Source organism: Xyrauchen texanus, chromosome 48 (genome assembly GCF_025860055.1).
Source record: "Xyrauchen texanus isolate HMW12.3.18 chromosome 48, RBS_HiC_50CHRs, whole genome shotgun sequence".
Taxonomy (NCBI): Eukaryota; Metazoa; Chordata; class Actinopteri; order Cypriniformes; family Catostomidae; genus Xyrauchen; species Xyrauchen texanus.
In genome coordinates, this window is record NC_068323.1 from 6,155,913 (window position 1) to 6,180,721 (window position 24,809).

At 39.5% G+C, this 24,809-nt stretch overlaps 1 protein-coding gene across 2 annotated transcripts; it reads left to right on the forward strand.

The window, feature by feature from the left end:
* Nucleotides 1-1,759: 1,759 nt before the first annotated feature.
* Nucleotides 1,760-24,663, forward strand: LOC127639725 (zinc finger RNA-binding protein-like). 2 transcript variants are annotated; one of them, XM_052121902.1, is made up of 19 exons: nucleotides 1,760-1,859; nucleotides 3,159-3,393; nucleotides 4,500-4,614; nucleotides 4,956-5,171; nucleotides 5,985-6,271; nucleotides 8,412-8,594; nucleotides 8,806-9,007; nucleotides 11,563-11,711; nucleotides 11,905-12,024; nucleotides 13,688-13,830; nucleotides 13,959-14,088; nucleotides 15,533-15,705; nucleotides 15,786-15,954; nucleotides 17,298-17,439; nucleotides 20,374-20,459; nucleotides 21,198-21,293; nucleotides 21,386-21,497; nucleotides 21,658-21,755; nucleotides 21,841-24,663. In XM_052121902.1, exons 1-19 carry the CDS (start codon nucleotides 1,783-1,785, stop codon nucleotides 22,024-22,026), a joined length of 2,919 nt encoding a protein of 972 aa, XP_051977862.1. In that variant the 5' UTR covers nucleotides 1,760-1,782; the 3' UTR covers nucleotides 22,027-24,663. The 2 variants fall into 2 exon arrangements, with proteins under 2 accessions (XP_051977862.1, XP_051977863.1); XM_052121903.1 differs by having other exon boundaries at nucleotides 3,159-3,378.
* The last annotated feature ends 146 nt before the right edge of the window (nucleotides 24,664-24,809 follow it).

Sequence of the window (24,809 nt, forward strand, 5' to 3'; positions counted from 1 at the left end):
TACAATATATTCGCATTGTTTTGAATTCAATGACATCATTCGCAGTGCTTCATGGGATTGTAGTTTGTTCCCTCATGAAAGAAGGTCTTATGCCTTTTTCTTTTTGTCTGATTTTCAAAATTTTTGATATATATTTTTTTGCCTGAAAACAACGTTTGTAATGTTGTGTTTCACCTCGAAGCTCTGGCCGGTTTGGTTCATGGATTAAAACTATTTTATGGAGGATTTTATGAAAAGCCTATGCAAAAAAACAATGGGAAAAATACATTCGGAACCAAGATGGCTGAAAAAGTGGGCGGGCACTGTTCCGTCTCTGATAGCACAGGTTTTCGCTCATCTGCAATACGTCAATAAGTTTGTCTTGGATGTCAAGACATTCAAACAGATGTCTTTGAGATGTTTATGATCTTTTTAACAGGTTTAGCATCAAATGTTGATGCTTTCAAGATGAAAAGATCTAAGACATCTTGGAGATGTTAACTATCTGGTGTTAGGCCTCCGGGATAGCCTACAATTTGGCGTCATGGCTGAGAAGCTCAATTACTGTACTATTTATTAATTATCTTTAAATGGTTCCTCACTTTTTTATCATTTAACCCTTGTGCATCAATTTAAAAAGTTACTCAGAGGTCCTTAGAGGACAAAAATGTCCACGTTAAAAAAAACTATATTATATTATATGCTATTATATATTAATATTATTTTCCACTTTCACTGACTTTTTTTTAACCAACATCAGTCCAGATCATAACTACCAAATATGCTTACGTTTTCAGGATTTTAACGCTTTAAATGCCAGTTTGTTTACATAATGCCACCTGTTGTTTTTTACACACACACACACACACACACACACACACACACACACACACACACACACACACACACACACACACACACACACACAATTTTATCTGCATCATTTATTTAATTGGCCTGCATTGCTCTTATAATACAGCAAACAGAAAATAGGGGAAAAGTATGTATTTGCTCCATAGGCTAAACATGAGAAAAATGGCGCCATCTTGTAGAAAATATTAAACATTTATTTTTTTGAAACCGGGGCTCCGGGATGAAAGCATAATATCATAGAATTCATGATTTTATGCTTTACTGGCATAATAAATTACTGGATCTAAATCGCTGCCCCCTTCGGAGCCGCGAGGGTTCAGACAGAATATGTTCTTGTATTAATAAAGCTAGATGCAGCACAAAAAATGAAACAGAATGTAGGTGTTTCGAGACGCTTTAAAAAAATAAATATTAAATTAAATTCTGCGCTGCTGCGTGAAATGCTGATAAATAGTGACGTAAGCGCGCCATGAGCGAAGCTGCTCGGGTACGGATGCGTGATGTCATTAATAGAGACATGGGGACATTTTTTTTTTCTTTCCCTTGTTATAATTTATAAATCTAATTTGTTCCAAGTTTGCTGAGTTTCAATAATTAAATGTATTTTGAATATAATTTTTTGTCAATGTCTTTTGCAGTCTTCTATGTAAGAACCCACACATTTATGTTTACACGCAAAAATAATTGTTAATATTATACATTTTGGTGGACGCATATGCTACTGCTAGTGTCCGCGGACCGCGGTGGGCCATCGTGAGCGGGAAGGTTTTTTTATTATTATTATAATTTTTTTATTAAACTTCAAACAAACAAAGTCAATGTACAGTAAAAACTACAAAAAAACAATACAGGCAGTCGTGAGGACACGTGACATACAGACCAACGTCACAGCCACGTGACCGTCTAAGCCGCGCCGCTGCTGAAGTTTCTATGATGGCGGCTAGTAATTATTTTGGATTTACAGCTGCTGTAGCTGCTGCAGCAGCAGCCGCCGGACCGCAATTCAGGTGCGATTTAAACACAATTAAAACCCATATATACGTGCTCAAATTATTTACAGCAGAGAAAGAGCCATGACAGTGGTTTTATAGTAGCCTAAGTTGCACGAGGCCATTGCCCCACGCATCTTCCGGTGTTTGTAGCCAATGCTACTGCTGCTGTTTATTTATTGACATTCGTGTTTGTACTTGTATGATATAATGCATTAGCAAACTGTTTGACAGGTGTGTGGTCAAGCAACACATGGCTAGCATTGGTCAAGCAACACATGGCTAGCATTTTGATTAAATGAAAAGTACCATGGCACTACCGTGATTTTTGGTAACATTAACCATGTTGGGCATGTGCCATTACTATATCATATTATTTTTAAGTACCTTGAAGTACTATATAAATACCATTGTCAGTGTTGGGTGTAATGTATTACTATGTAATTAATTACTGCAATTAAATTATTTTTCCTTGAAAAAGTAAGGGATTACTCTTTCTTAATTTTTATGTAATTTAATTACTGTTACTTCTGATGTAATTGCATTAACCCTTGTGCAACCTTCGGGACATTTTTGTCTTGTTCATTTCAGTTTTCCCAATCATTTTGGCTGTGTTAATGCCAAACGGCATACATTTAATCAAAGGTGTTTATTTTGGGGAATTGTTATATTTCAACCTCAGTATCTGTAATACAATGTCCCCATTGAAACCCATTAAAATGGCAATAATTAATCCCAGTGCCATTAAAGCATAAAACCATGCTTTCTATGATATGCTTTCATTCTGGAGCTCCGGCATCAAAATCGTCATTTTTAACATTTTCCACCAGCTGGCGCCATTTTTAAAATTTTTAGCCTGTGGAGCAAATACAAGCTTTTCCCCTATTCTCTGTGTGCTGTATTATAGAGCACTGCAGGACAACTGAATACATGATGTAGATAAAATTGTGTGGGTGTGTTGGTATGAATGTCAGAGTGTGTTTTGTATGTGTGTATTGAGAAGTGTGTGTGTGTGTTTTCATCTGGAAGATGTATTTTTTTTGGTTGCTTGCTCATCTGCAAGACGTCTCCTCTCAGATGTCAATAAGACATTTATCAGATGTCTTTGAGAGGTTTATGATTAAGAATGTTTATAATTCTGATCTTATTAAGATGTTCAGCAGATGTTAATAAGATGCTTTCCAGATTAATTCACTAACCTGTGTTTCTAACATCACTATACAATGGTACAGCCACAGTACATTTTGTGAGGGTGCAGACAAACTATATATAAATTCAAAATGATAAATGTAATAAATGTTATGTTATGTAATGCAGCACCCAGCCGCCGCCCCTTGCGTATTCCCACCCAACCACTGGCAGCTACAACGTTCAGCCCGCCCCTGGAGTGGCCCACACTGTCACGGCGTCATACCCTGCAGCTACAGCCCAACCAGCTCAGCCGGCAGTGACTGCCACATACCCCGCCTTCATCAACTATGGCTACTGCCAGCCCGAACCTTCCCAGCAACCGACGACCACCCCTCAAAGCTACCAGGTGTTAACCGAACCGGTTAGTCTTATATTTACAGCTAGTGTTGTCACAGTACCAATATTTAAATAGTCAGTACCGATACCAGTGAAATTTCACAGTTCTCGACACCAATTTCGATACCACAGTTAAAATATGCTTATATGATAATGTGCTATTGAACACACCCATTTAGCCTATTTAAAGTTACATTTTAATGTAAATAATACATTAAAAGATATGCATTAGAAAAACGGTCTAATCTAAACATTTTCCTTAAACTTTTAAAAACTTTTATCAAGTAAAAAATAGAACAATTTCTTATCAACACACCATTGCATTGACCAATCCAACAAATGTATTTTATCAGTACAAAAGCACTCTTGGTTTTATAAATTGCGTAATTTTTATTATTATTACAATCATTATTCATTCATAATTATTCATTATTATTTCTACAGTGATGATTACATTTTACTGTAGAGTTATAATATATTTCTGTTGCAATTTCTTCAATTTCAGGTGTTTATCTTTTATTATGAATCGTGCTTTTATTTTGTGACCTTATTTTTGATGCAAGTTTAACGTCTTCTGATAAACAGTTCGCTACATGGCCCAGTGTGTTCGTTAAGCGCAAATGCTGTGATTTAATTCTATAAATTATATAAAAATAAGGCTTCAGTGTGGATTAGTGCTCTGCTCTGTCATCTCATACAACACAAATTATTCTCATAGTCTCTGTCGAGTTTCTTCTTCTGCTTCACACATTTAAAGCTCATGCAGCTCATACAATTGCAGCATTTCGCAGTTTAATAATCACACTAGGACATATCACAATTTTAATTTGATTAGTTGTGCATTTTAGTGTAAAAGGAGCAACAGATCACACTCTCAAGTAAGTCGTATGTCAGTAAGACGGTGTGCGGGTACCGACGGTCGGTCCTCGTTATTTCCTGTACTGTAGAAACACTGGTATCGTTACATTGTTTTTATTTTAGTACCGACTTGGTACCGAAGTACCGGTACTTTTGATAACACTATTAACAACTATATATTCAAATTTCATTTATGTATAAACTGCATATATGCACACAGTTATGATGTTATGTGATTATAGTAAATTTTGTTTGGTTATATATACTATACAGGAGAATTACACTTACGGGCGACCACCTGCAGTCAGCAGTTACGATAACAAGCAGTACTTTCAAACAAGCATCACACCTGCGCAACAAACAGTAGCCGAGGCCTACTTCCAGACAGGTGTGTTTAATTGTTCTTTAAAGCTGATTTGAATGCTACTGAAATGTCAGACGTAACAAGAGAACAGCCAATTATTGAAACAACTGTTATTTTCCCAAGGGCAAATGGGAACGCTTTTACAGAGTTTCAGTCTGGTGTCTAAATTTTTGTTAACTGTTTCCAACAAGTTGGAGCTATGGTACAACTGTTTAGCTTAGTTCAAGTCTGGCCATGACGCATCCAGATCCCATGATTCCAACAACATTTTCTAAAGAGAGCTGTTTTTCTGTTTAAAGTAAATTGCTTTAATATAAATTGACAGACATGATTGGGTTTAACGGAAAGCATCTTCGCTGTTTCAGGCCTGAATAGTGTCTACACTCCCGTGAGCACAACATACAGTCAGACTCCGGTTCAAAGACAGGTTGCAACTCTGAAACCGCCACCTGCTCCTAGTTCAGTTTCCTCAAGCTACACAATCTACCCAACGGCAACTAGCGTTCAGCAAACTCCAACCCCCATATCCACGTACACACCCAGTTCTACCTTCAACTCTACACCTGCTACGACTTACTCTGGTAAGAGAGGTTCACCAAGCTCAAAAAACACAAGGGACTCTTTTTTTTTTTTAAATGATGGAAACTTGGCTCCATTACAATGCTCTATATTTAAGTATTTGCCAAATTAAGCCTTTCATATCTTATGTATTCCCCGATAAAGAGTTTTGTGTATATATAATAATAAAAAAAAGTTATATTAAACTGGAAATATGGAAAGCTAGATACACAAAGTATGTGTTAACGGGGATGTTTCCATATAGTCCCATTTTTCTTTGCATTTTAGCAAAGAAAATAGCTATTTTTTTTCAAGGAATTTTGTCCAGGGTGGCCTGGGTCGCTCAGCGAGCAAAGACGCTGACTGCCACCCCTGGAGTCAAGAGTTTGAATCCAGAGCGTGCTGAGTGACTCTAGTCAGGTCTCCTAAGCAACCAAATTGGCACGGTTGCTAGGGAGGGTCGAGTCACGTGGGGTAACCTCCTCGTGGTCGCTATAATGTGGTTCTCGCTCTCGGTGGGGCGTGTGGTGAGTTGTGCGTGGATGCCACGGAGAATAGCGTGAGCCTCCACAAGCGCTACGTCTCTGCGGTTACTCGCTCAACAAGTAACATGATAAGATGCGTGGATTGGCGGTCTCAGACGCGGAGGCAACTGAGATTCGTCGTCCTCCACCTGGATTGAGGCGAGTCACTACACCACCACGAGAACTTAGAGTACATTGGGAATTGGGCATTGCAAATGTAATTTAGTCCAACCCTTTAGATTCATATTCCGCCATATCTGTCAATTTTCGCCTGTGTGTCATGTAATGGTGTCGCTTTCTGTATTACTGCAGTCGGTCTTAGTTACTCCAGCTATGACTCCAGCATTTACACGTCCACACCATCGTACTTCCAGCCGGCCCAACTGGCCCCCCACCTGCAGCAGACACAACAACCCCCCAAAATGTTCAGCAACTCTTCCTGGAGCAATGCCGGGAGCAGCGTAGTCTCCAGTCCCGTTGTTAACACATACAAGAAGCCCGTGTTCCACCAGAACAAGATCCAGAAACCCAAAGGCCCGCCAAAACCACCCCAGCTGCACTACTGTGATATCTGCAAGATAAGCTGCGCTGGGCCACAGGTAAATGTGAACAATCTGCTTTAAGTTTTGTGTTGTAAATTATGTCAATGTTTCTCAAGTGGTGGGTTGCAGGACTGTTCTGGTTATGGAAAGCAGGAAAAAATAATGCTAAATGCAATTAACCTTTTTATTGTTCGGTATTTTGGTGCAAATTTTTGTCCTGTGGTAGAAACTAGCCAAATTAGGTAGATGCCAACATGGACAGGATGCATTGCATCCCCACATCCTTGGAAATGTAATATTATAATACATTTCGATTAGGGGTGCACCGATATTAAATCTTTTAGCCGAAACTGATTTTAACGGAAAACTAACTATAAATAGTTCCCGTTGAACATGTTGAACAACAGACAAATTTGAAAGAAAGCCAGCCTCAATAACAAGTAAATAGAAGATAAAAAAAGACTAAAAGAAATGACTAAATATCCTAGCATGATGATTGATATAAAAAAATGTTATTTCGTACTTAAAAAACATTTTTACACTTTTGCAGTTCAAAACAACAGAACACACATTGTACACTTATGTACTGTATATGGTAGAACATCACAAATTCACATTATGCATATGTTGGGCAATTTCACTGAATAAAAAGATTTAACAAAGGAAAATCCCATTTTAAATTCTGAATCATACTGGTATAATGGATAATGCCATCCAGACCGCTAGAGGGCGCCGCTTGCTCACACAATGCTGACTGAAGCACTGAAATGCATACTTTATTTGAAGGTTTAGTAATTGTGCAAGGCCATATTGCAATTTATCTTCACTCCTCAATCGTGCAGCCTTAATGGAGACCATACCAATATCTCAGAAGTCAAAATCTGCTGGTTTCAAAATGTTTTGGATGGTTTCCCCTCATCATGTAATGCCAGTTTGTCCTCATTATGAGAGAACGAGTAAAAAATACAATATTATATGTTTTTAGGAGCTCCTCCTTCTACATTTATTAGAACCCTTCTACAATTATTTCTGGATTGTGCATTTGAATTCACTGAGTTTTTACAAAGTGTGTTGATAATTATAATAAAATAAACCATCAGCTTTTCATATAGGCATTTTCATGCTTCATGCTTATAACCAATATGTCAAATGTTATAATTTAGTCAAGAATTGGCAGATAAATATCAATGGCCAAAATATCGATGCATCCCTAATTTTGCTGTTTGTGTGTACTTTTGTATGATTTATAATTTTGATTTTAACGCGTTGGGTCGTTGCTTTTATGTAGTGGTCGACCGAAATGGTCTTTTCAATGGCTTATACAGATATCTAGAGAGCAGAATGGCTGATAAAAATGCTGATAAACATAAAACATTGTAACAACAGCAAATCAGATGTACACAAAGTTACTAATGTAAAAAAATATATATATTTTATGAAATATTTGCTCTGTTGCATAAACTTTAAATCCTTAAAAACAGAAAATGTTGACTATTCATTGACATTTATTGGTTGGGTTTGGAACTGACACAAGGGAAAGTTTACACTTTTGTTAATCGAACACTGTTATTGGGGGATAATCACAAAATGGTCAAAAAACGCTCGATATATCGGTCTATCACAACTTAAATGTCCAATGAAAGATCTCGGTTCTGAAGCATAACCACCAGTAGATAATTTTTTACATTTGTGTTTTCCAAGCCCAGAAAAGTTGTGGAAATTTCTATAGTAAATAAATGTTTCTTGCACTTTGTTCTGTTTGTATTAATGACCTAAATATTGCTCTTGGTTAGAGCTTGTGTAGAGTAGAACTTGCTTGCAAGCCATAGTAACGTCCGATTGGTCAGCGAATTCTTGTTTTGCATTTGTTCTGTTTAGTTAACTTTTCGAAATGGTTCACAAATCTGAATGATTCAACAGCAAATTAGTCTGAATCAAAATTAATTAAAAAATAAAATAAAAACATTTCAGAAATCACAAACGACTGGAAAAGAAATGTAAATTAATTACTCAAACATTGGTGGAAACCCTGAGCTGAACCAATTGCAGCAAAACTTTAGAAGTCAATAATAAATACGCGATGACAATAAACCTCACTTTGATTTTGAAGTGCGAAGCTTTGCAAAGTGTTTAGTTGTAGAAGAATTGCTAGTCACCTTCATTGTACGTTGACGCTTGTTCCTCTGCTCACCTGCAGACGTATCGAGAGCACCTGGATGGTCAGAAGCACAAGAAGAAAGAAGCGGCGCAGAAGAGCAGTAGTCAGGTGACCAATGGACCTCGCGGCGTCCAGACGCAGTTGCACTGTGAGCTGTGTGACGTCTCGTGCACCGGCGCTGATGCTTATGCCGCACACATCCGCGGAGCAAAGCACCAGAAGGTGTGTGAAAAATAATTTGTTATCACGATGATTATTATTGAATTTTTCAGGCTGTTTGTCGATTATACTTTGTTTTCATGTTGATGTCACTATGAAATCTATTAAAAAAGTAAATGGGGTCCATTTAGATTTCGTGAATGAATGTCTTTGGAATGTCTTTGGCATTCCTTGAAATCTTCAATTGATTGAAAGAGTCTTTGAAATTCCTCAGGTGGTTAAGTTGCACACCAAGCTTGGCAAACCTATACCTTCCACAGAGCCAGTTTTCGTGAGCTCCGCCCCTGCTACAGTGGCTGCCACGGCAACAGCTTCCACCCCTACTGCTGCACCACGAAAGACGCCAGTGGTGACTTCTTCCAAAGTGATGCCACTTCCTGTAAAAAAACCCATACCTGCTAAAGTCTGCGTTGTCGGTAAGCGTCCTTATTGAGCTGAATGAATTTTTGTGTAAATTGTTTGCAAAGCTTTTCATGAGTGAACTGTCGCAAATTGTGAGAAATTTGTTTCTTATTTGTGAAAATTTACAAAATTATTTTTCTTCACGAATAATTTGTACAGAAATTTGTTTGAATTTGTAAAATGTACAAAAGAGTGTTGCATTTGTGACAGTTTACGTAATTAATAGTTTTACAAATGAATTAAAAAAATTTGTTTTATTCCACAAGGTGGAAACACTCACCGTTGAGCTTTTTGCTCTCACAAAGAAGCACTAGAAGATGTAATCACCGGTACAAAACATTAGACAAATGTAGTAACAACAACAGCGGATGTGCACGTCAAGCTCACGAGTAACATCTGCATTTGAACTTGAGTCTGAAGGAATATAAAGACATCTTAATGGTTATAAACTCCTGAAGAGAAATAGTCCAGAATCTCATAACAGTCGAAGTGCGCATGCATCATCCACCTGTGTATGTGCACACAGTCAAATGAAGCATACTCTTTGAAAGGCTCGAGTACGACTGCACGCAGTCGGTAAGTGTTCGCGTCAAAACCGAAGTATACTTCTGCCTTTTAGAATAACAGTTTTCAACTGGCTCTTCAACTTCTTGAGGTGAAATGCACAACGCCCACATCAGTGTATGCACTGATCACCTATATTTATGAAGTTTCCTTTTTAGTGCATCACCCACATGAAACATCTAATTATACACACTCCTCCAGATGACACAATACTTCTGCCATATTTCAGATTATAGCATTACATCAACACAAAGACCTTATTCAATACTTGTTCAACTTCCTCTTTGTTGGCTTGTTTTTCCAGTGGTTGTGGTTTATGATTAACCGGACATTTATGATGATGTTGCACAGCAAATTATGAGCTAATAGATTGCCAAAGATTTAGATTTAGTCTGTCAATGATCTGTATCTATAGGAAACCACAGTCGTGGCCAAAAGTATTGGCAGTGACATACATTTTGTGTTTTGCAAAGTTTGCTGCTTCAGTATTGGAAGATTATTTTTCACATGTTTCTATGGTATACTGGAAAACAATGATAAGCATTTCATGAGTTTTAAAGGCTTTTATTGGCAAAAACATTCAATATATGCAAAGAGTCGACATTTACAGTGTTGACCCTTGTTCTTCATAACCTCTGCAATTCGCTCTGGCACGCTGGATATCAGCGTCTGGGCCAAATCCTGACTGATGGCGATCCATTCTTGCCTTACGAGTGCTCGGAGTTGATCACAATTTGTGGGCTTCTGCTTGTCCACTCACCTTTTGAGGATTGACCACAGGATCTCTATGGGATTAAGATCCGGGGAGTTTCCTGGCAACGGATCCAAAATATCAATGTAATGATCTCCGAGCCACTTCATTATCACTCTTGCCTTGTGACATGGTGCTCAATCATGCTGGAAAATGCACGGATCATCACCAAATTGCTCCTGGATTGTTTGGGAGAAGTTGCTCTTGCAGGACGTTTTGATACCATTCTTTATTCATTGCCGTGTTTTTGGGCAGGATTGTGAGCGAGCCCACTCCCTGTGATGAAAAGCAACCCCACACATGGATGGTCTCAGGATGCTTCACTGTTGGCACGACACAGGGCTCATGGTAGCGTTCACCTTTTCTTCTCCGGACTCTCGATTTTCCAGTCGGAAGGGGGTTTCATCAGAGAAAATATCTTTGCACCAGTCTTCTGCTGTCCAATCCTTGTACCTCCTGCAGAATTTCAGTCTGTCCTTGATGTTGTTCTTGGAGAGAAGTGGCTTCTATGCTGCCCTTCTTGACACTTCGCCTCACCGTGCGTGCAGATGCCCTCACACCAACCTGCTGCCAATATTGAGCTCTGCACTGGAGGTGACGATTCGGTAGCTGACTCCTCAGGAGGAGACGGTCCTGGCACTTGCTGGACACTCTGGGACGTCCTGAAGCCGCCTTCTCTGCAGTTGAACCTCTCTCCTTGAAGTTCTTGATCCGGTAAATGGTTCTTTCAGGTGCAATATCCTTTGCAGCAATTTCCTTGCATGTGAGGCCATTTTGATGCAAATCGATGATGGCTACACGTCTTTCTTTAGAGGTAACCACTGCGAACAAGAACACAATGATTGGAAGCACTTCTTCCCTCCTTTTATAGCAATCAGAATGATCGAGTGATTTCACCTGACTAGTACTCGTTCACTCTTTCCCTGGTGCTGCTGATATGATTAGCGTAATGATGTTAGCTGGTCATTTTGTGCCAGGGCCAAAAAACTGTGAAATTTTGTGATAATGTTCAATGAAACTTTTTGCAATTATTTAAAATGCATCTGATCACTCATCACAGTAATCTAGAAACAATGTGAATCAACACCAACATCAACTGAAGCAGAAAACTTTGCAAAACAGAAAATCTATGCCACTGCCGATACTTTTGGCCACGGCTGTAGAACAAAATTTCCAAGAATGAAAATCATGTCTTTGAGGTTTGAATCAGCATTTGCTAATTGATACTGAATGTTTTAATTTTCTTCTTTATAGCGAATAAAACATCTACAGCAGCTCCTGTGAAGATGGATGAGGTGAAGCCTCTCATGATGAAGATGGACCTTCTGAGTGATGATGAAGATGGTGACAGTACAGTTCCTCAGGGAGACATTCAACCTGTGGGACACGATTATGTAGAAGAGGTGAGACAATCAAACAAGACCAGCGTCAAATCAGCAGTGACTAGTAATGCATGATTTCCTGTAAAGCTGCTTTGAAACGATGTGTGTTGTGAAAAGCCCTATTCAAATATAAATAGCTTGACTAGTTTCAGTCCAACATAAACACAAAAATGAATCAGAGCATGTCTTTGAATCATGTGTGTTTCCTTCTCAGGTCCGTAACGATGATGGAAAGGTGATTCGCTTCCACTGTAAACTGTGTGAATGCAGTTTTAATGACCCCAACGCTAAAGACATGCACCTGAAGGGCCGCAGACACCGACTGCAGTATAAGGTAATATCTTCTGTTCTCTGAAGTACGTCATGCAACTAAATTTCCATTTTGGATGATCAGATTTCGAGGGGAGGGTCTCTGTGACTTTATACATGACTTGCAACATCACTGTATCGCTGCATGTTGTGCCCAAAAAAAAGGTTGCTCCGTTATTTTAGTCAAATGCCTGCACCTCTGTTCACATTACACGCGGTACACTCTGTTGAAGAAATGGTGGAGGATGCGGGATCACTTGCGCTATTCAATCCGGTTTCTTACATGACCCATTCGAATTCTACTTTGTATCTTTAAAGTGCTGTGAAGGAAGTCAAACATTTTTATTGACTAGACAGCCCGATATTCTAACCTCCACCATTATAAACACGCTACTCTCCGCGATCCACGCACAACTCACCACGCGCCCCATTGCGAGCGAGAACCCCTTATCGTGACCATGAGGAGGTTACCCCATGTGACTCTACCCTCCCTAGCAACCGGGCCAATTTGGTTGCTTGCGAGACCTGGCTGGAGTCACTCAAACTCATGACTCCAGGTGCGATAGTCAGCGTCAATACTCGCTGAGATACCCAGACCCCAACAAATTACAATTACTTTAATATACTGAAAAAGTTATTTGCCAATGGGGTAAGAAAGTTATTTCAAAGGGAAGCTAGTTTATTTTTCGTACCCTATTGGGCGATTATTATTTTTTTAAAGCATAAATATTATTCTGAAAACAAGACTTAATATCGTACGCCATTTTGCTTGTCTTGTTTTAAGAATACTTATGATATTTTTAACTGGAAAACGAGACAAAAACACGAATTAAGAAACTGGCCAAACGATGAAGCATACATGGTGTAATCATTCATTCATAATTAAGACAATTATTTTTTGCTACTATGATAAACATGTTTAAAGTCATTTTGATGTTTTTCTATGGCTTAAAGTAAAAAATGTCACGTGGTGTTACCGTCAAATTAAAAACTGAAATTAAGAAATGTTGGAATGATTGATGAAGAATATTTTTTATTAATAAATTATTAAGCAGTGAAACAACTGTTTAAAATATATATATATATATATATATACCTTTTGGAAAACTTTTGTCCCCCAAATCAGTCATGTGGTGTAACCAATATGTAGGAAGCCATTTTTTTGTCATGTGACCCCGCCCCCTTTAAACCCTCAAGACTGTGTGACGTAAAAAACAAAGTTAGATTTTGTCTTTTGTTCGGGTCATGTGGTGACATTAGAAAACGTCTTGATGTTCTTTGATGCAAAAATGGTAAAGTATCTTTTTAACCACATTTTTTTAAATGAATGATTGAGTTGTGTACACATGTATTTATGGTGCATTGAAACTATTTTAATACCTTTTACTTGATGGATACACCACCTGACATTTTCAAAGTAATTACATTTAAAAAATAAATACATTTATTATTATGAAACCAAATTGGACACAGCAGTAACATTTCTATGATCTTGACACATTTAAACTAGATATTTAAAAGATTTTCCATTTTGAATCACCTCGGACAATCTTATTTGTCAATGACCCCCATATAAAATGGTGAATATATATATATATATATATATATATATATATATATATATATATATATATATATACAAAGCCCTAGTTACAGTTACATAATGTTTGTTTCTACATATGTTTCAGAAAAAAGTGAATCCAGACCTCCCAGTGGAGATCAAGCTCGGTAATCGAGCTCGGAAACTTCTAGAAGTCAAACTGAGGAAACAAAAACAGTCTATGCTGTACAGACAACAAGAGGAGGAGCAGCGCTGGCACATGGAAATGAGGTAACTCGGCTTTCTCACCGTTTCAGTCCAGTTTAATACAACTTCAGTGACGGCACACAATGCAGACCGTGTTCGGGATATTTATTTCTGTGATTACAATGGAAAACTTATATATTGTCGTCCTGCAGGAGGTACGAGAATGACCTGTACTGGAGGAGGATGGAGGAGGAGCAGTTGTACTGGGGGGACCAGCAGAGACATGGAATGGCCCCGCCCCCTCTTATGGGCCAGCCCACCTTGCCCGTGCCGCCCCTGCTGGTAAGCACACGCAATGACGCAATCCGCGCAATTCCCACACAGGCTACAAGTTTCAAAGCGGTAGAGCTTTAAGGCTGAAACATACTCTACGCAAGCTTGATTTAGTCTCGAAATGTGTCAGATTGCAAATCATAACTCGCGCTTTGCATTCTTAGCGTTGCCACAAGGGGAGCTATAACATATATTAGCATTAACTGTCCGCTTCTATGGTGGTTTTTCTCTTTCAGGTCAACTACTGTAATGGTGGACCAACAGTCTGTAGAGAATCTTGATCAGTGGATTTGATATATTGACCCTTGAGTTTTTACCATCACAGGAATGCAAGAACGCGCATTAAGTGTGTATAACCGGACCGCGTGTTGCTCTTTCGAAAATTAATTCGAAAATTAATTCGATCCTTATTATTATAGTCGCAAGACAAAGCGTCCAGAATGAATAAAATCCCAGATGTAGTTATGTAGGATTGTGCAACCAAAATCCCAATAATAACCCGAAAATTGAAATTTGGTGCATAACGTCGGACCTTTTAAGTATAAACAAGCCTGAAACAAAACCAGGGACTCTTATCTTGAAATTATGAAGTGATCGGCTTCGATTTTTCCAATAACCGATAGTTCTTAAAGGCAAATATCGGCACTGATTAATCGGTAAAACCGATATATTGGTCTACCTCTAGTTTGCAGTCATAGGGGGCTTTCACACGAGTGTTGGTCTGGTTTCACACTCACATGCACTATCGAACCCCGGCCCATTTGCGTTCATCTTACGTCATCACAAACACGCATGGTGAACACAAAGAGATCATACTTTTTTGTTTTTTTGGTGCCGTTATGCACCACAGAGTGAACGACAACTGCGTATATGCGCGCTTCATGGCGTAACTCATCAGATGTCCAGGGGAAGGCGGCTTGATGCTACTCGCAAATGCCATTTCTTTGAGGAGACTTCATTTGCATCTTTTTGTTCTATGTACGCTTACTCACGCTCGTGTCCAAGGTAAAGTTATCGCCACTGTCATCTCCTATTATACCCTATAATAGTATTTATAAGGTGTATAGACAGACAGTATTTATAGTGTTGCTTGTACTTGTATGTCATTGTGCTGTCATTAATTTTTTGGGACTTTCAGGAATGTGTGGATCCCTGTGTGTTGTCGAAACTAATGATGTCGTCATCGGCTAAAACGCATGCGCAGGTATCTTCGCGAGTCCGAGTTGCTTTCACGTGAATCGCGCTACAGTTCCATTGCAACCGTTCTCAGACCTCCTCCTACAGGTAGTCTCGTGTTCGGTACCACGGTCCGCATGACCGCTTTCACATTACCAATTTTTCATGCAAACCGTGCTCCGTTTCGAACTAAACTGCCAGTGTGAAAGCACCCTAAGATGCTAGTTGTGTACCAGTAGTTCTGGTTAAGTCTTTACACTTCTCTCTCTCTCTTTAGCCTGTTCGTAGGCCGGACTCCCCCGATGACCGCCACATCATGGCTAAACACTCTACCATCTACCCCATAGAGGAGGAACTTCAGGCCGTACAGCGAATTGTGTCACATTCGGAGCGCGCGCTCAAACTGGTGTCTGATTCGCTGTTGGAGAAGGACGACAACACAGACAAACAGTGAGAGCTGAATACTTTTACTAGCGTAGCTAGCTAGCTACTAGCTAGACGTTCATTTTTGTGTGTTTCTCCTCGAGCAGGTCGGAGTCTCAGTCACGTATTCTGAAAGGAGTGATGCGCGTGGGAATCCTCGCTAAAGGCCTTCTCCTGCGCAGCGACCGCAATGTTCAACTCATCCTGCTCGCGGCCAAGAAACCGACCGCATCGTTACTGAAAACCATCGCGGAACAGCTGCCCAAACATCTAGCGGTAAGATAATCAGCGTCTGCTGTGGTCCTTTGTTTTGGCAGTTATGTGTATCATGGTGTTTACAGAATAACGATAAATGTTTAAATGAACCACATGAAAAACAAAACCCCACACAAAAACATGTCACATGTCACAAGAACATGTTTATATATAGCGACCTTTATAACGGAGTGTGTGGTTTGTCAAATGCAGCTGGGTTGCCATGTTTAACAAGGCCGTCTAATCAAAATAACACCTGAATGCACCTGCTGTTGCTACTGTCTGGCCCATGAATCTATAACTGATCTTTAGTTTCACTGCCTGGTTATGACACCTGAATCCTACAGAGTGAGACTGGGGTTTATATTTCATTTATATACATATATTATACCCCCCGTGACCATTAACCAAAGGACATGTCTACTCAAAATTCCCATGCATTGCTAATTCGATTGGAAGCAGTGAAGACGTGTTGCCATAGTGATGCCTATTTGGAATGGATACCACTGGGATTTAGGACTGTGTGTGGTATGATGATATAACGTTATCTAAATTGTACCGTGCAACGGCAGAAATGTCAACAGGTAGAGAGACTGTTTATGCTACGGTTTATCCACATGCTCTACAAAGTGTGTTGCCTTTGAGCGCTTCCAGTGTAGACCACTTTGCTTATATTATTTATATTATACTATGCTATCTCTCTCTCTCTCTCTCTCTCTCTCTCTCTCAGATTAATTGTGGTTTTGAGTAGTGGATGACCAATGACCAATACTAATATCTAGAGAGCAGGATGGCTGATGAAATGCCGATATAAATAATGCAAATTAACAACAGCAAATCAGATGTGCCCAAAATTAATAAAGTGAAACAAACACTAATGTTATACAATATTTACCAGAATTCACATAAACGTAACACTTATGCTAATAGTTTGTTTTGAGTATTTTGTTTTTATTTTGGGCTGTTTTTGCATTTACGCCAAATGACCAATTATTCATTTGTTCGAAATAATCTTTTATTTTGCGTTAAAGTTCCTAAAAAACACACATATTACACATAACGCTTGAATAATAAATGAAGCGCTTTCATTTTCAACGTAAATTTAAGTCATGAGATTATAGAAATATTGACATTACTTAATGGTTATGTAGTTTATAGAACATTTTGGGGTTGAATTTCCTGCTAAAATTGCTATAATGTGATGCATACCTATACAACAATATAACATTTACTTATACCCTCATACCACCCACACAACTGGGACTATAAGGAGCCATTTATTACTTCAGCCTCTGTATACCCGGGCCCCTGTATTGCCCCGCTGTCTCCTCTGTAGTAATGCAAAGTGTCCTTCTAACCGGCAGAGCTTTTCTGAAGATCAGTATGAGGTGCAGGTGCACACTGAGGATGCATTCATCGCCATTTTATCAAGCAAGGAACCAATAATGCAGGTCACCATCTCTCTAACGTCACCAGTGATGCGTGAAGACCCCGACATGGAGAAAGGTTAGAGAACCCGTCAGCAGCACTATGTGTTCCCCTTGTTTAAAAAAAAATAAGTAAGGCTACATCCTGAGTGCCTATGCTTAATTTAATGATACACCTATACAGAAAATAATTTTCCATCAGTGAATTGGACTGTCCATTTCTATCCCCCATTAATTTTTTAGGTTTAGTCCATTATTTGCCCTCCGTTTCGCATCGAGTTCTGAAAGTGCTTTAAGGAACCATAAACAGGATCTCTGACCTTTCTTTACCAATATTGTGCAGTATTGTAATTCATTTTTTTCTTGAGCTACATGAACACTTCAGGACGAGAGATTATTAAATCCCTTGACATTTTTAGCTGTTTTAGGACATATTTACGCACAAATAAAGGTCGTAAACTAAGGCCACCTACACAATGCAAGTTTTGGTTGAGCCAAGTGCATTTATCTTCAAAATCTAATCTGATCATCTGATTGTTCTGTGTCTATGAAATACACGAGTCACTCCTACTCGCACAAAATTGTGATTGTTGTTTCGGGGCTGTAAGCAAGAAACACGGAGATACCAAAAGTGAACATAACGTGATAAAGCTCTCAGAAGTGGAGTGACAACAGTATTTAGCTACAGTGTGAACAGAACGGGATTAAGCACTTAGAAGCGGAGTGACAACTGCATTTAGCTACAGTGTGAACCGAACCGGATTAAGCACTTAGAAGCGGAGTGACAACTGCATTTAGCTACAGTGTGAACCGAACGGGATTAAGCACTTAGAAGCGGAGTGACAACTGCATTTAGCTACAGTGTGAACCGAACCGGATTAAGCACTTAGAAGCGGAGTGACAACTGCATTTAGCTACAGTGGGAACTGAACTTGATTAAGCACTTAGAAGTGGAGTGACAACTGCATTTAGCTACAGCGTGAACAGAACAGGATTAAGCACTTAGAAGCGGAGTTACAACTGCATTTAGCTACAGTGTGAACAGAACAGGATTAAGCACTTAGAAGTGGAGTGACAACTGCATTTAGCTACAGCGTGAACAGAACATGTTAAGCACTTAGAAGCGGAGTGACAACTGCATTTAGCTACAGTGGGAACTGAACTTGATTAAGCACTTAGAAGTGGAGTGACAACTGCATTTAGCTACAGTGTGAACAGAACAGGATTAAGCACTTAGAAGCGGAGTGACAACTGCATTTAGCTTCAGTGTGAACAGAACAGGATTAAGCACTTAGAAGGGGAGTTACAACTGCATTTAGCTACAGTGTGAACAGAACAGGATTAAGCACTTAGAAGCGGAGTGACAACTGTATTTAGCTACAGTGTGAACAGAACAGGATTAAGCACTTAGAAGCGGAGTGACAACTGCATTTAGCTTCAGTGTGAACAGAACAGGATTAAGCACTTAGAAGGGGAGTTACAACTGCATTTAGCTACAGTGTGAACAGAACAGGATTAAGCACTTAGAAGCGGAGTGACAACTGCATTTAGCTACAGTGTGAACAGAACAGGATTAAGCACTTAGAAGGGGAGTGACAACTGCATTTAGCTACAGTGTGAACAGAACAGGATTAAGCACTTAGAAGTGGAGTGACAACTGCATTTAGCTACAGCGTGAACAGAACGGGATTAAGCACTTAGAAGTGGAGTGACAACTGCATTTAGCTACAGCGTGAACAGAACGGGATTAAGCACTTAGAAGTGGAGTGACAACTGCATTTAGCTACAGTGTGAACAGAACAGGATTAAGCACTTAGAAGTGGAGTGACAACTGCATTTAGCTACAGTGTGAACAGAACAGGATTAAGCACTTAGAAGTGGAGTGACAACTGCATTTAGCTACAGTGTGAACAGAACAGGATTAAGCACTTAGAAGTGGAGTGACAACTGCATTTAGCTACAGCGTGAACAGAACAGGATTAAGCACTTAGAAGTGGAGTGACAACTGCATTTAGCTACAGTGTGAACAGAACAGGATTAAGCACTTAGAAGTGGAGTGACAACTGCATTTAGCTACAGTGTGAACAGAACAGGATTAAGCACTTAGAAGTGGAGTGACAACTGCATTTAGCTACAGCGTGAACAGAACAGGATTAAGCACTTAGAAGTGGAGTGACAACTGCATTTAGCTACAGCGTGAACAGAACAGGATTAAGCACTTAGAAGCGGAGTGACAACTGCATTTAGCTACAGTGTGAACAGAACAGGATTAAGCACTTAGAAGTGGAGTGACAACTGCATTTACCTACAGTGTGAACAGAACAGGATTAAGCACTTAGAAGTGGAGTGACAACTGCATTTAGCTACAGTGTGAACAGAACAGGATTAAGCACTTAGAAGCGGAGTGACAACTGCATTTAGCTACAGTGTGAACAGAACGGGATTAAGCACTTAGATACGGAGTGACAACTGTATTTATCTACAGTGTGAACAGAACGGGATTAACAATTCAGAAGTGAATTGACAATCATATTTGGCTGCACCTTGTCTGAGCCAATTTTGTCCTGTCATCCTGAAGTGTTTGGACAACAGCCTCCAATGACCTTTTTGTTCATAAAACTGATTGTTTTATTTTTCTCTGAGAGTGAATCTAAACCATTAGTTTCAGTTTTCTTTCAAAAAACTAATAAAATGTGTCTCTCCACAGTCACAAGTATTTCCTCTTTAGGTTTGTTAATTATTCACCCATGACCGCATCAACACTCCCAAACAGTTCTTCATAATGTAATATCTTCCATCTAAGTCCTTTGCAGAACTTGATCCATCATTGCAACAATGTTTTTAGGAACCTGGATGAGCAGAATCCCCATGTCTTGTGACATTTCTGTGTTTTCCCTTTGTTTTGACGTGTGCTGTAAAGATCACCTTATATGACCTCTTCACAGTTATTTTATATCATCGAGTTCTTCTCAGCAAAAATCAGTGCTGAAGTCCTTTACGTGTGTTCTTGCAGTTCCAGAGAAAGACCCTCCAGATGTTCTCAACAGGAGCAAGTGCCTTGAGTACCTAGCAGCTCTCCGTCATGCTAAATGGTTTCAGGTAAAAATAGGTTCCAAACGTCTATTTTCAACATTGTTAATTCCAATTAAGATAGCTCAGCAAGCAAAGACGCTGACTAGCACACCTGGTGTCGCAAGTTCGAATCCTGAGTGACTCCAGTCAGGCTTCCTAAGCAACCAATTGGCCCAGTTGCTAGGGTGGGTAGAGTCACATTGGGGTAACCTCCTCGTGGTTCTCGCTCTCAGTGGGGCACGTGGTGAGTTGTGCGTTGATGCCGCTGAGAATAGAGTGAGCCTCCACATGATTGACGGTCTCAGACGCGGAGGCAACTGAGATTCGTCCTCCGCCACCCGGATTGAGGCGAGTCACTATGCCAAAATGAGGACCTAGAGCTCATTGGGAATTCCAAATTAGGGAGGAAAAAAAAGACCCATGTATACTTCAGTTTTCCGTGTGCTGCTACGTCTCACATACTCTGTCGCTATTTCGCTATTGACACGGTACGCACAGGCTGTCCGGGGGCAACCCTGTTTATCTAGACACACGGACAGTCCGCATGTTGTCTGAACCTGCCGTTGACTGTACTAAAAGTGTGTCAGATTGGTCCGATTTGATGGTTTTAAAGGGGTTTGGAGCACTTGTTAGTGGGTAGATCAGCTGGCCGACAAGTCAAACCACCAGCTAAAACCAGCTTGACACTTTCTTTTTGAAGTAACTTACCATAAAGTGCTGTTGATAGCTGTAAATTTGTGGAGTATTAATGGGCTTCGTCCACAGGCTCGGGCTAACGGTCTTCAGTCCTGCGTGATCATTATCCGCATTCTGCGCGACCTGTGTCATCGTGTACCTACCTGGGGCAAAATGCCCGACTGGGTGAGTCACATGTCTGGTGTTTCCAGTGTTTTCTTACTATTCAGCTTTACCATAAAACGGTCGATTAACCGAGGTGTGTTCTTTTCTCAAAGGCCGTGGAGCTGCTGGTAGAAAAGGCCATTAGCAGTGCGTCGGGACCCCTCGGTCCAGGAGAAGCTCTGCGGAGAGTTTTGGAATCCATCGCCTCTGGAATTCTTCTACCAGGTAGGGCACTATAATTGCCTTCAAACAGTCCAACGGGGGATTTCGGAAATGTGAAGAACTTTCATATGCGGTGTTAATTATCTGTATTGATATTGAAGGTCTCTAATTGGTGGACAGTGTAAATGTGGCTTAAATGTACCCAACTCTCTTCAACCCTCAGATGGTCCTGGTCTGCTTGACCCATGTGAGAAAGGTCAAACAGATGCTCTAGGGAGCATGTCAAAACAAGCCAGAGAGGATGTGACCGTGAGTGCCCAGGTACGAAACGACGCCACACTTTTGAATTGTCTTTTTCGCACCCTGTAAGAAAAAGCACAAACTGTTCTTTAACGCTGTCTTTCAGCAAGCGTTGCGACAGCTGGCTTTCCGTCAGATCCATGAAGTTCTTGGGATGGGCTCCTTACCCGTCTCCAAACCTGGAGCTCGAACCCGCAAGAGACAAAGAGAGGGCAGTGACGTCGCAGAGAGAGAAGGCGAAGGAAAGAAAGACAAAAAGGACGAATCTGAAAATGCTCTGAAGTTGGCGTAGTCGGCGTAATCTTAAAATGAATCACAATTTATTTGTCTTTTTTTTTAAGGTACAAATCACTCAAAGAGGAACAATGCAATACTTGATAGTTCTGCTTTCAAAAGAAGGACAAGAGATGGAAACTAGTTCCCATTTCTGATGTAATATGTCTTGTATTACCTCAGAGCTGAAAATAGATTGTAATGCTACTGACCTTTAAATGCAGTGAATGTCTGAATGTTGCTAGTGATGAGCGACTGTCCTGTATCTTATATTAACAGCTACTTAACATAAGTTTTGCTGTACTAGGCATTTTTACATGTTAATAGCACTTGATTAAAAGCTTTACCATCACAACACATGCCAGTCTTTTTTTATGTTTACATAACACATTTAATACTATATGTATGTGTATATATATTTAAGGGCAGTGAGTCCCAAAAGTCTGAGATCACTAGAGAAAATGCTAATATTTTCCGATTTTCCAATTTAATATTTTTCCTCCCCAATCACAAATTATTAGTATTTGGTATGTCCCCCTTTTGCTTTAATAACAGCATGCACTTGAACTGGCACGAGCAAACCCTAATTATTAATGTTATTCAGCATGAATTGAGAATATTCAATAGAGCATCTTGTGTGCTTCAATGGAAACAATTATTTGAATAGATTTTTCCATTTGTTCCCAGACTTTTGGGTTATATTTATATAATGTGATTATAATATAATATTTATGTAAATGCAAAGAAATGAAGAGCTTCTCTTTTGTTTATCTTGAAGAAATGAAAGGCTAATAATGTTTTTATTAATATGCTGTTAAAAGCAATATTAATCAGGAAGCATATTCTGGTGAGCTTTGAGTGGTTTAATAAAATATCAGATTTTTTTTTAAATTTTAAAAATGTATCATACAGTGCACAAAAATAGATTTGTATACTTGTATACAAATATATATAATTATATAAATAGATTTGAGTGCTGCAGTCATTATTTGGTTTGATTTGCTTTGTTGTATAGTGATTAATCAGTCATTTAAGGCAGTGTTTCCCAACCACTGTGCCGCGGTACACTTGTGTGTGTTGTGAAAGACTGTCATGTGTGCCGTGGATAATGATCAGATTCCACAAAATAAATATATGCATGAAAAAAAGGGATCCAAACTCCAACTTTCGCCATTTTGAAAGCATAATCAGTGACTTTTGTGATTGTGAAGAGCAATGATTAATGCGTAAAAGTGAGTGATATTTATACGTGTTAAGGGTCATCACATGACTCACGTCAGCGCTATGAAGTGAGTGATATTTATACGTGTAAAGGGTCATCACATGACTCACGTCAGCGCTGCAGAATACGTTGAAGTCTATGAAGAGTGATATTTATACACGTAAAGGGTCATCACATGACTCGTGTCAGCGCTACAGAATACGTTGAAGTCTATGAAGTGAGTGATATTTATACGTGTTAAGGGTCATCACATGACTCACGTCAGCGCTGCAGAATACGTTGAAGTCTATGAAGAGAGTGATATTTATACGAGTAAAGGGTCATCACATGACTCGTGTCAGCGCTGCAGAATACATTGAAGTCTATGAAGCGAGTGATATTTATACGTGTAAAGGGTCATCACATGACTCGCGTCAGCGCTGCAGAATACGTTGAAGTCTATGAAGAGAGTGATATTTATACGAGTAAAGGGTCATCACATGATTCGTGTCAGCGCTGCAGAATACGTTGAAGTCTATGAAGAGAGTGATATTTATACGTGTAAAGGGTCATCACATGACTCGTGTCAGCGCTGCAGAATACGTTGAAGTCTATGAAGAGTGATATTTATACGTGTAAAGGGTCATCACATGACTCGCGTCAGCGCTGCAGAATACGTTGAAGTCTATGAAGAGAGTGATATTTATACGAGTAAAGGGTCATCACATGATTCGTGTCAGCGCTGCAGAATACATTGAAGTCTATGAAGTGAGTGATATTTATACGTGTAAAGGGTCATCACATGACTCGTGTCAGCGCTGCAGAATACATTGAAGTCTATGAAGAGTGATATTTATACGTGTAAAGGGTCATCACACGCTACTAAGATGTACAGAAAACATGGCGATGGTTAGCCGATGTGGGATAGTGGTGTGCCATACAATGTTTTAGTCGTTTAGTGTGCCGTGTCAGAAAAAAGGTTGGGAAACACTGATTTAAGGATTAGAAACTGCCGTTTCCACGGGGTAATGATATGTTTTTCTCGAAACTACAAAACGTGTGTCTGTGGTTCTTCACTCGTGCCTGTGGTAAAGTTCAAGTGAGCAATTTAAAGTACTTGAAATGTTAAAAATAAGGATGTGCAATACCTCACTATTCGTACTTTTTTATATAAAGAAAAACATCTTGGAGATATGCACATTGTTGTGCGGTTTGCTAGCAAGATTGCTATTAGTATATTGAATTATTATTATTAGTAGTAGTAGTAGTATATTGGTTATCTCTATCGCTTGAGTTACATTCTGCCACCTGTTTTAAATGTATAATGCAAAAATGTACCCGGCATTTTACAAGTATTCTTGCAGAGTGTTTTTTATTGTTTGTAGGACGGTGAAGAGAACTGTGTGAACTGTTCATTTGAATATCTGTGAAGTGCTGCTTCACTAAATAAATATACAAAACTTCCTGAATGAAAATGTGTTTGTTGTGGCTGTTGAGTTGACGCAAGTCAGCTTTTTTGCATTGCCAACGTATATGGTCATAAAAAGTCATGTGGTGGAAAAAAAACTATTTGTATAACCGAGGCATGAACACAAGGAGGA

Bases quoted from the DNA above. Each gene is read 5' to 3' on its own strand.
- LOC127639725 (XM_052121902.1), top strand. From the start codon at position 1,783: ATGATGGCGGCTAGTAATTATTTTGGATTTACAGCTGCTGTAGCTGCT. The intron at 8,595-8,805 runs GTGTGTGAAAAA...GAAATTCCTCAG, and splicing joins GCGGAGCAAAGCACCAGAAG to GTGGTTAAGTTGCACACCAA. The intron at 15,955-17,297 runs GTAAGATAATCA...TCTAACCGGCAG, and splicing joins AGCTGCCCAAACATCTAGCG to AGCTTTTCTGAAGATCAGTA.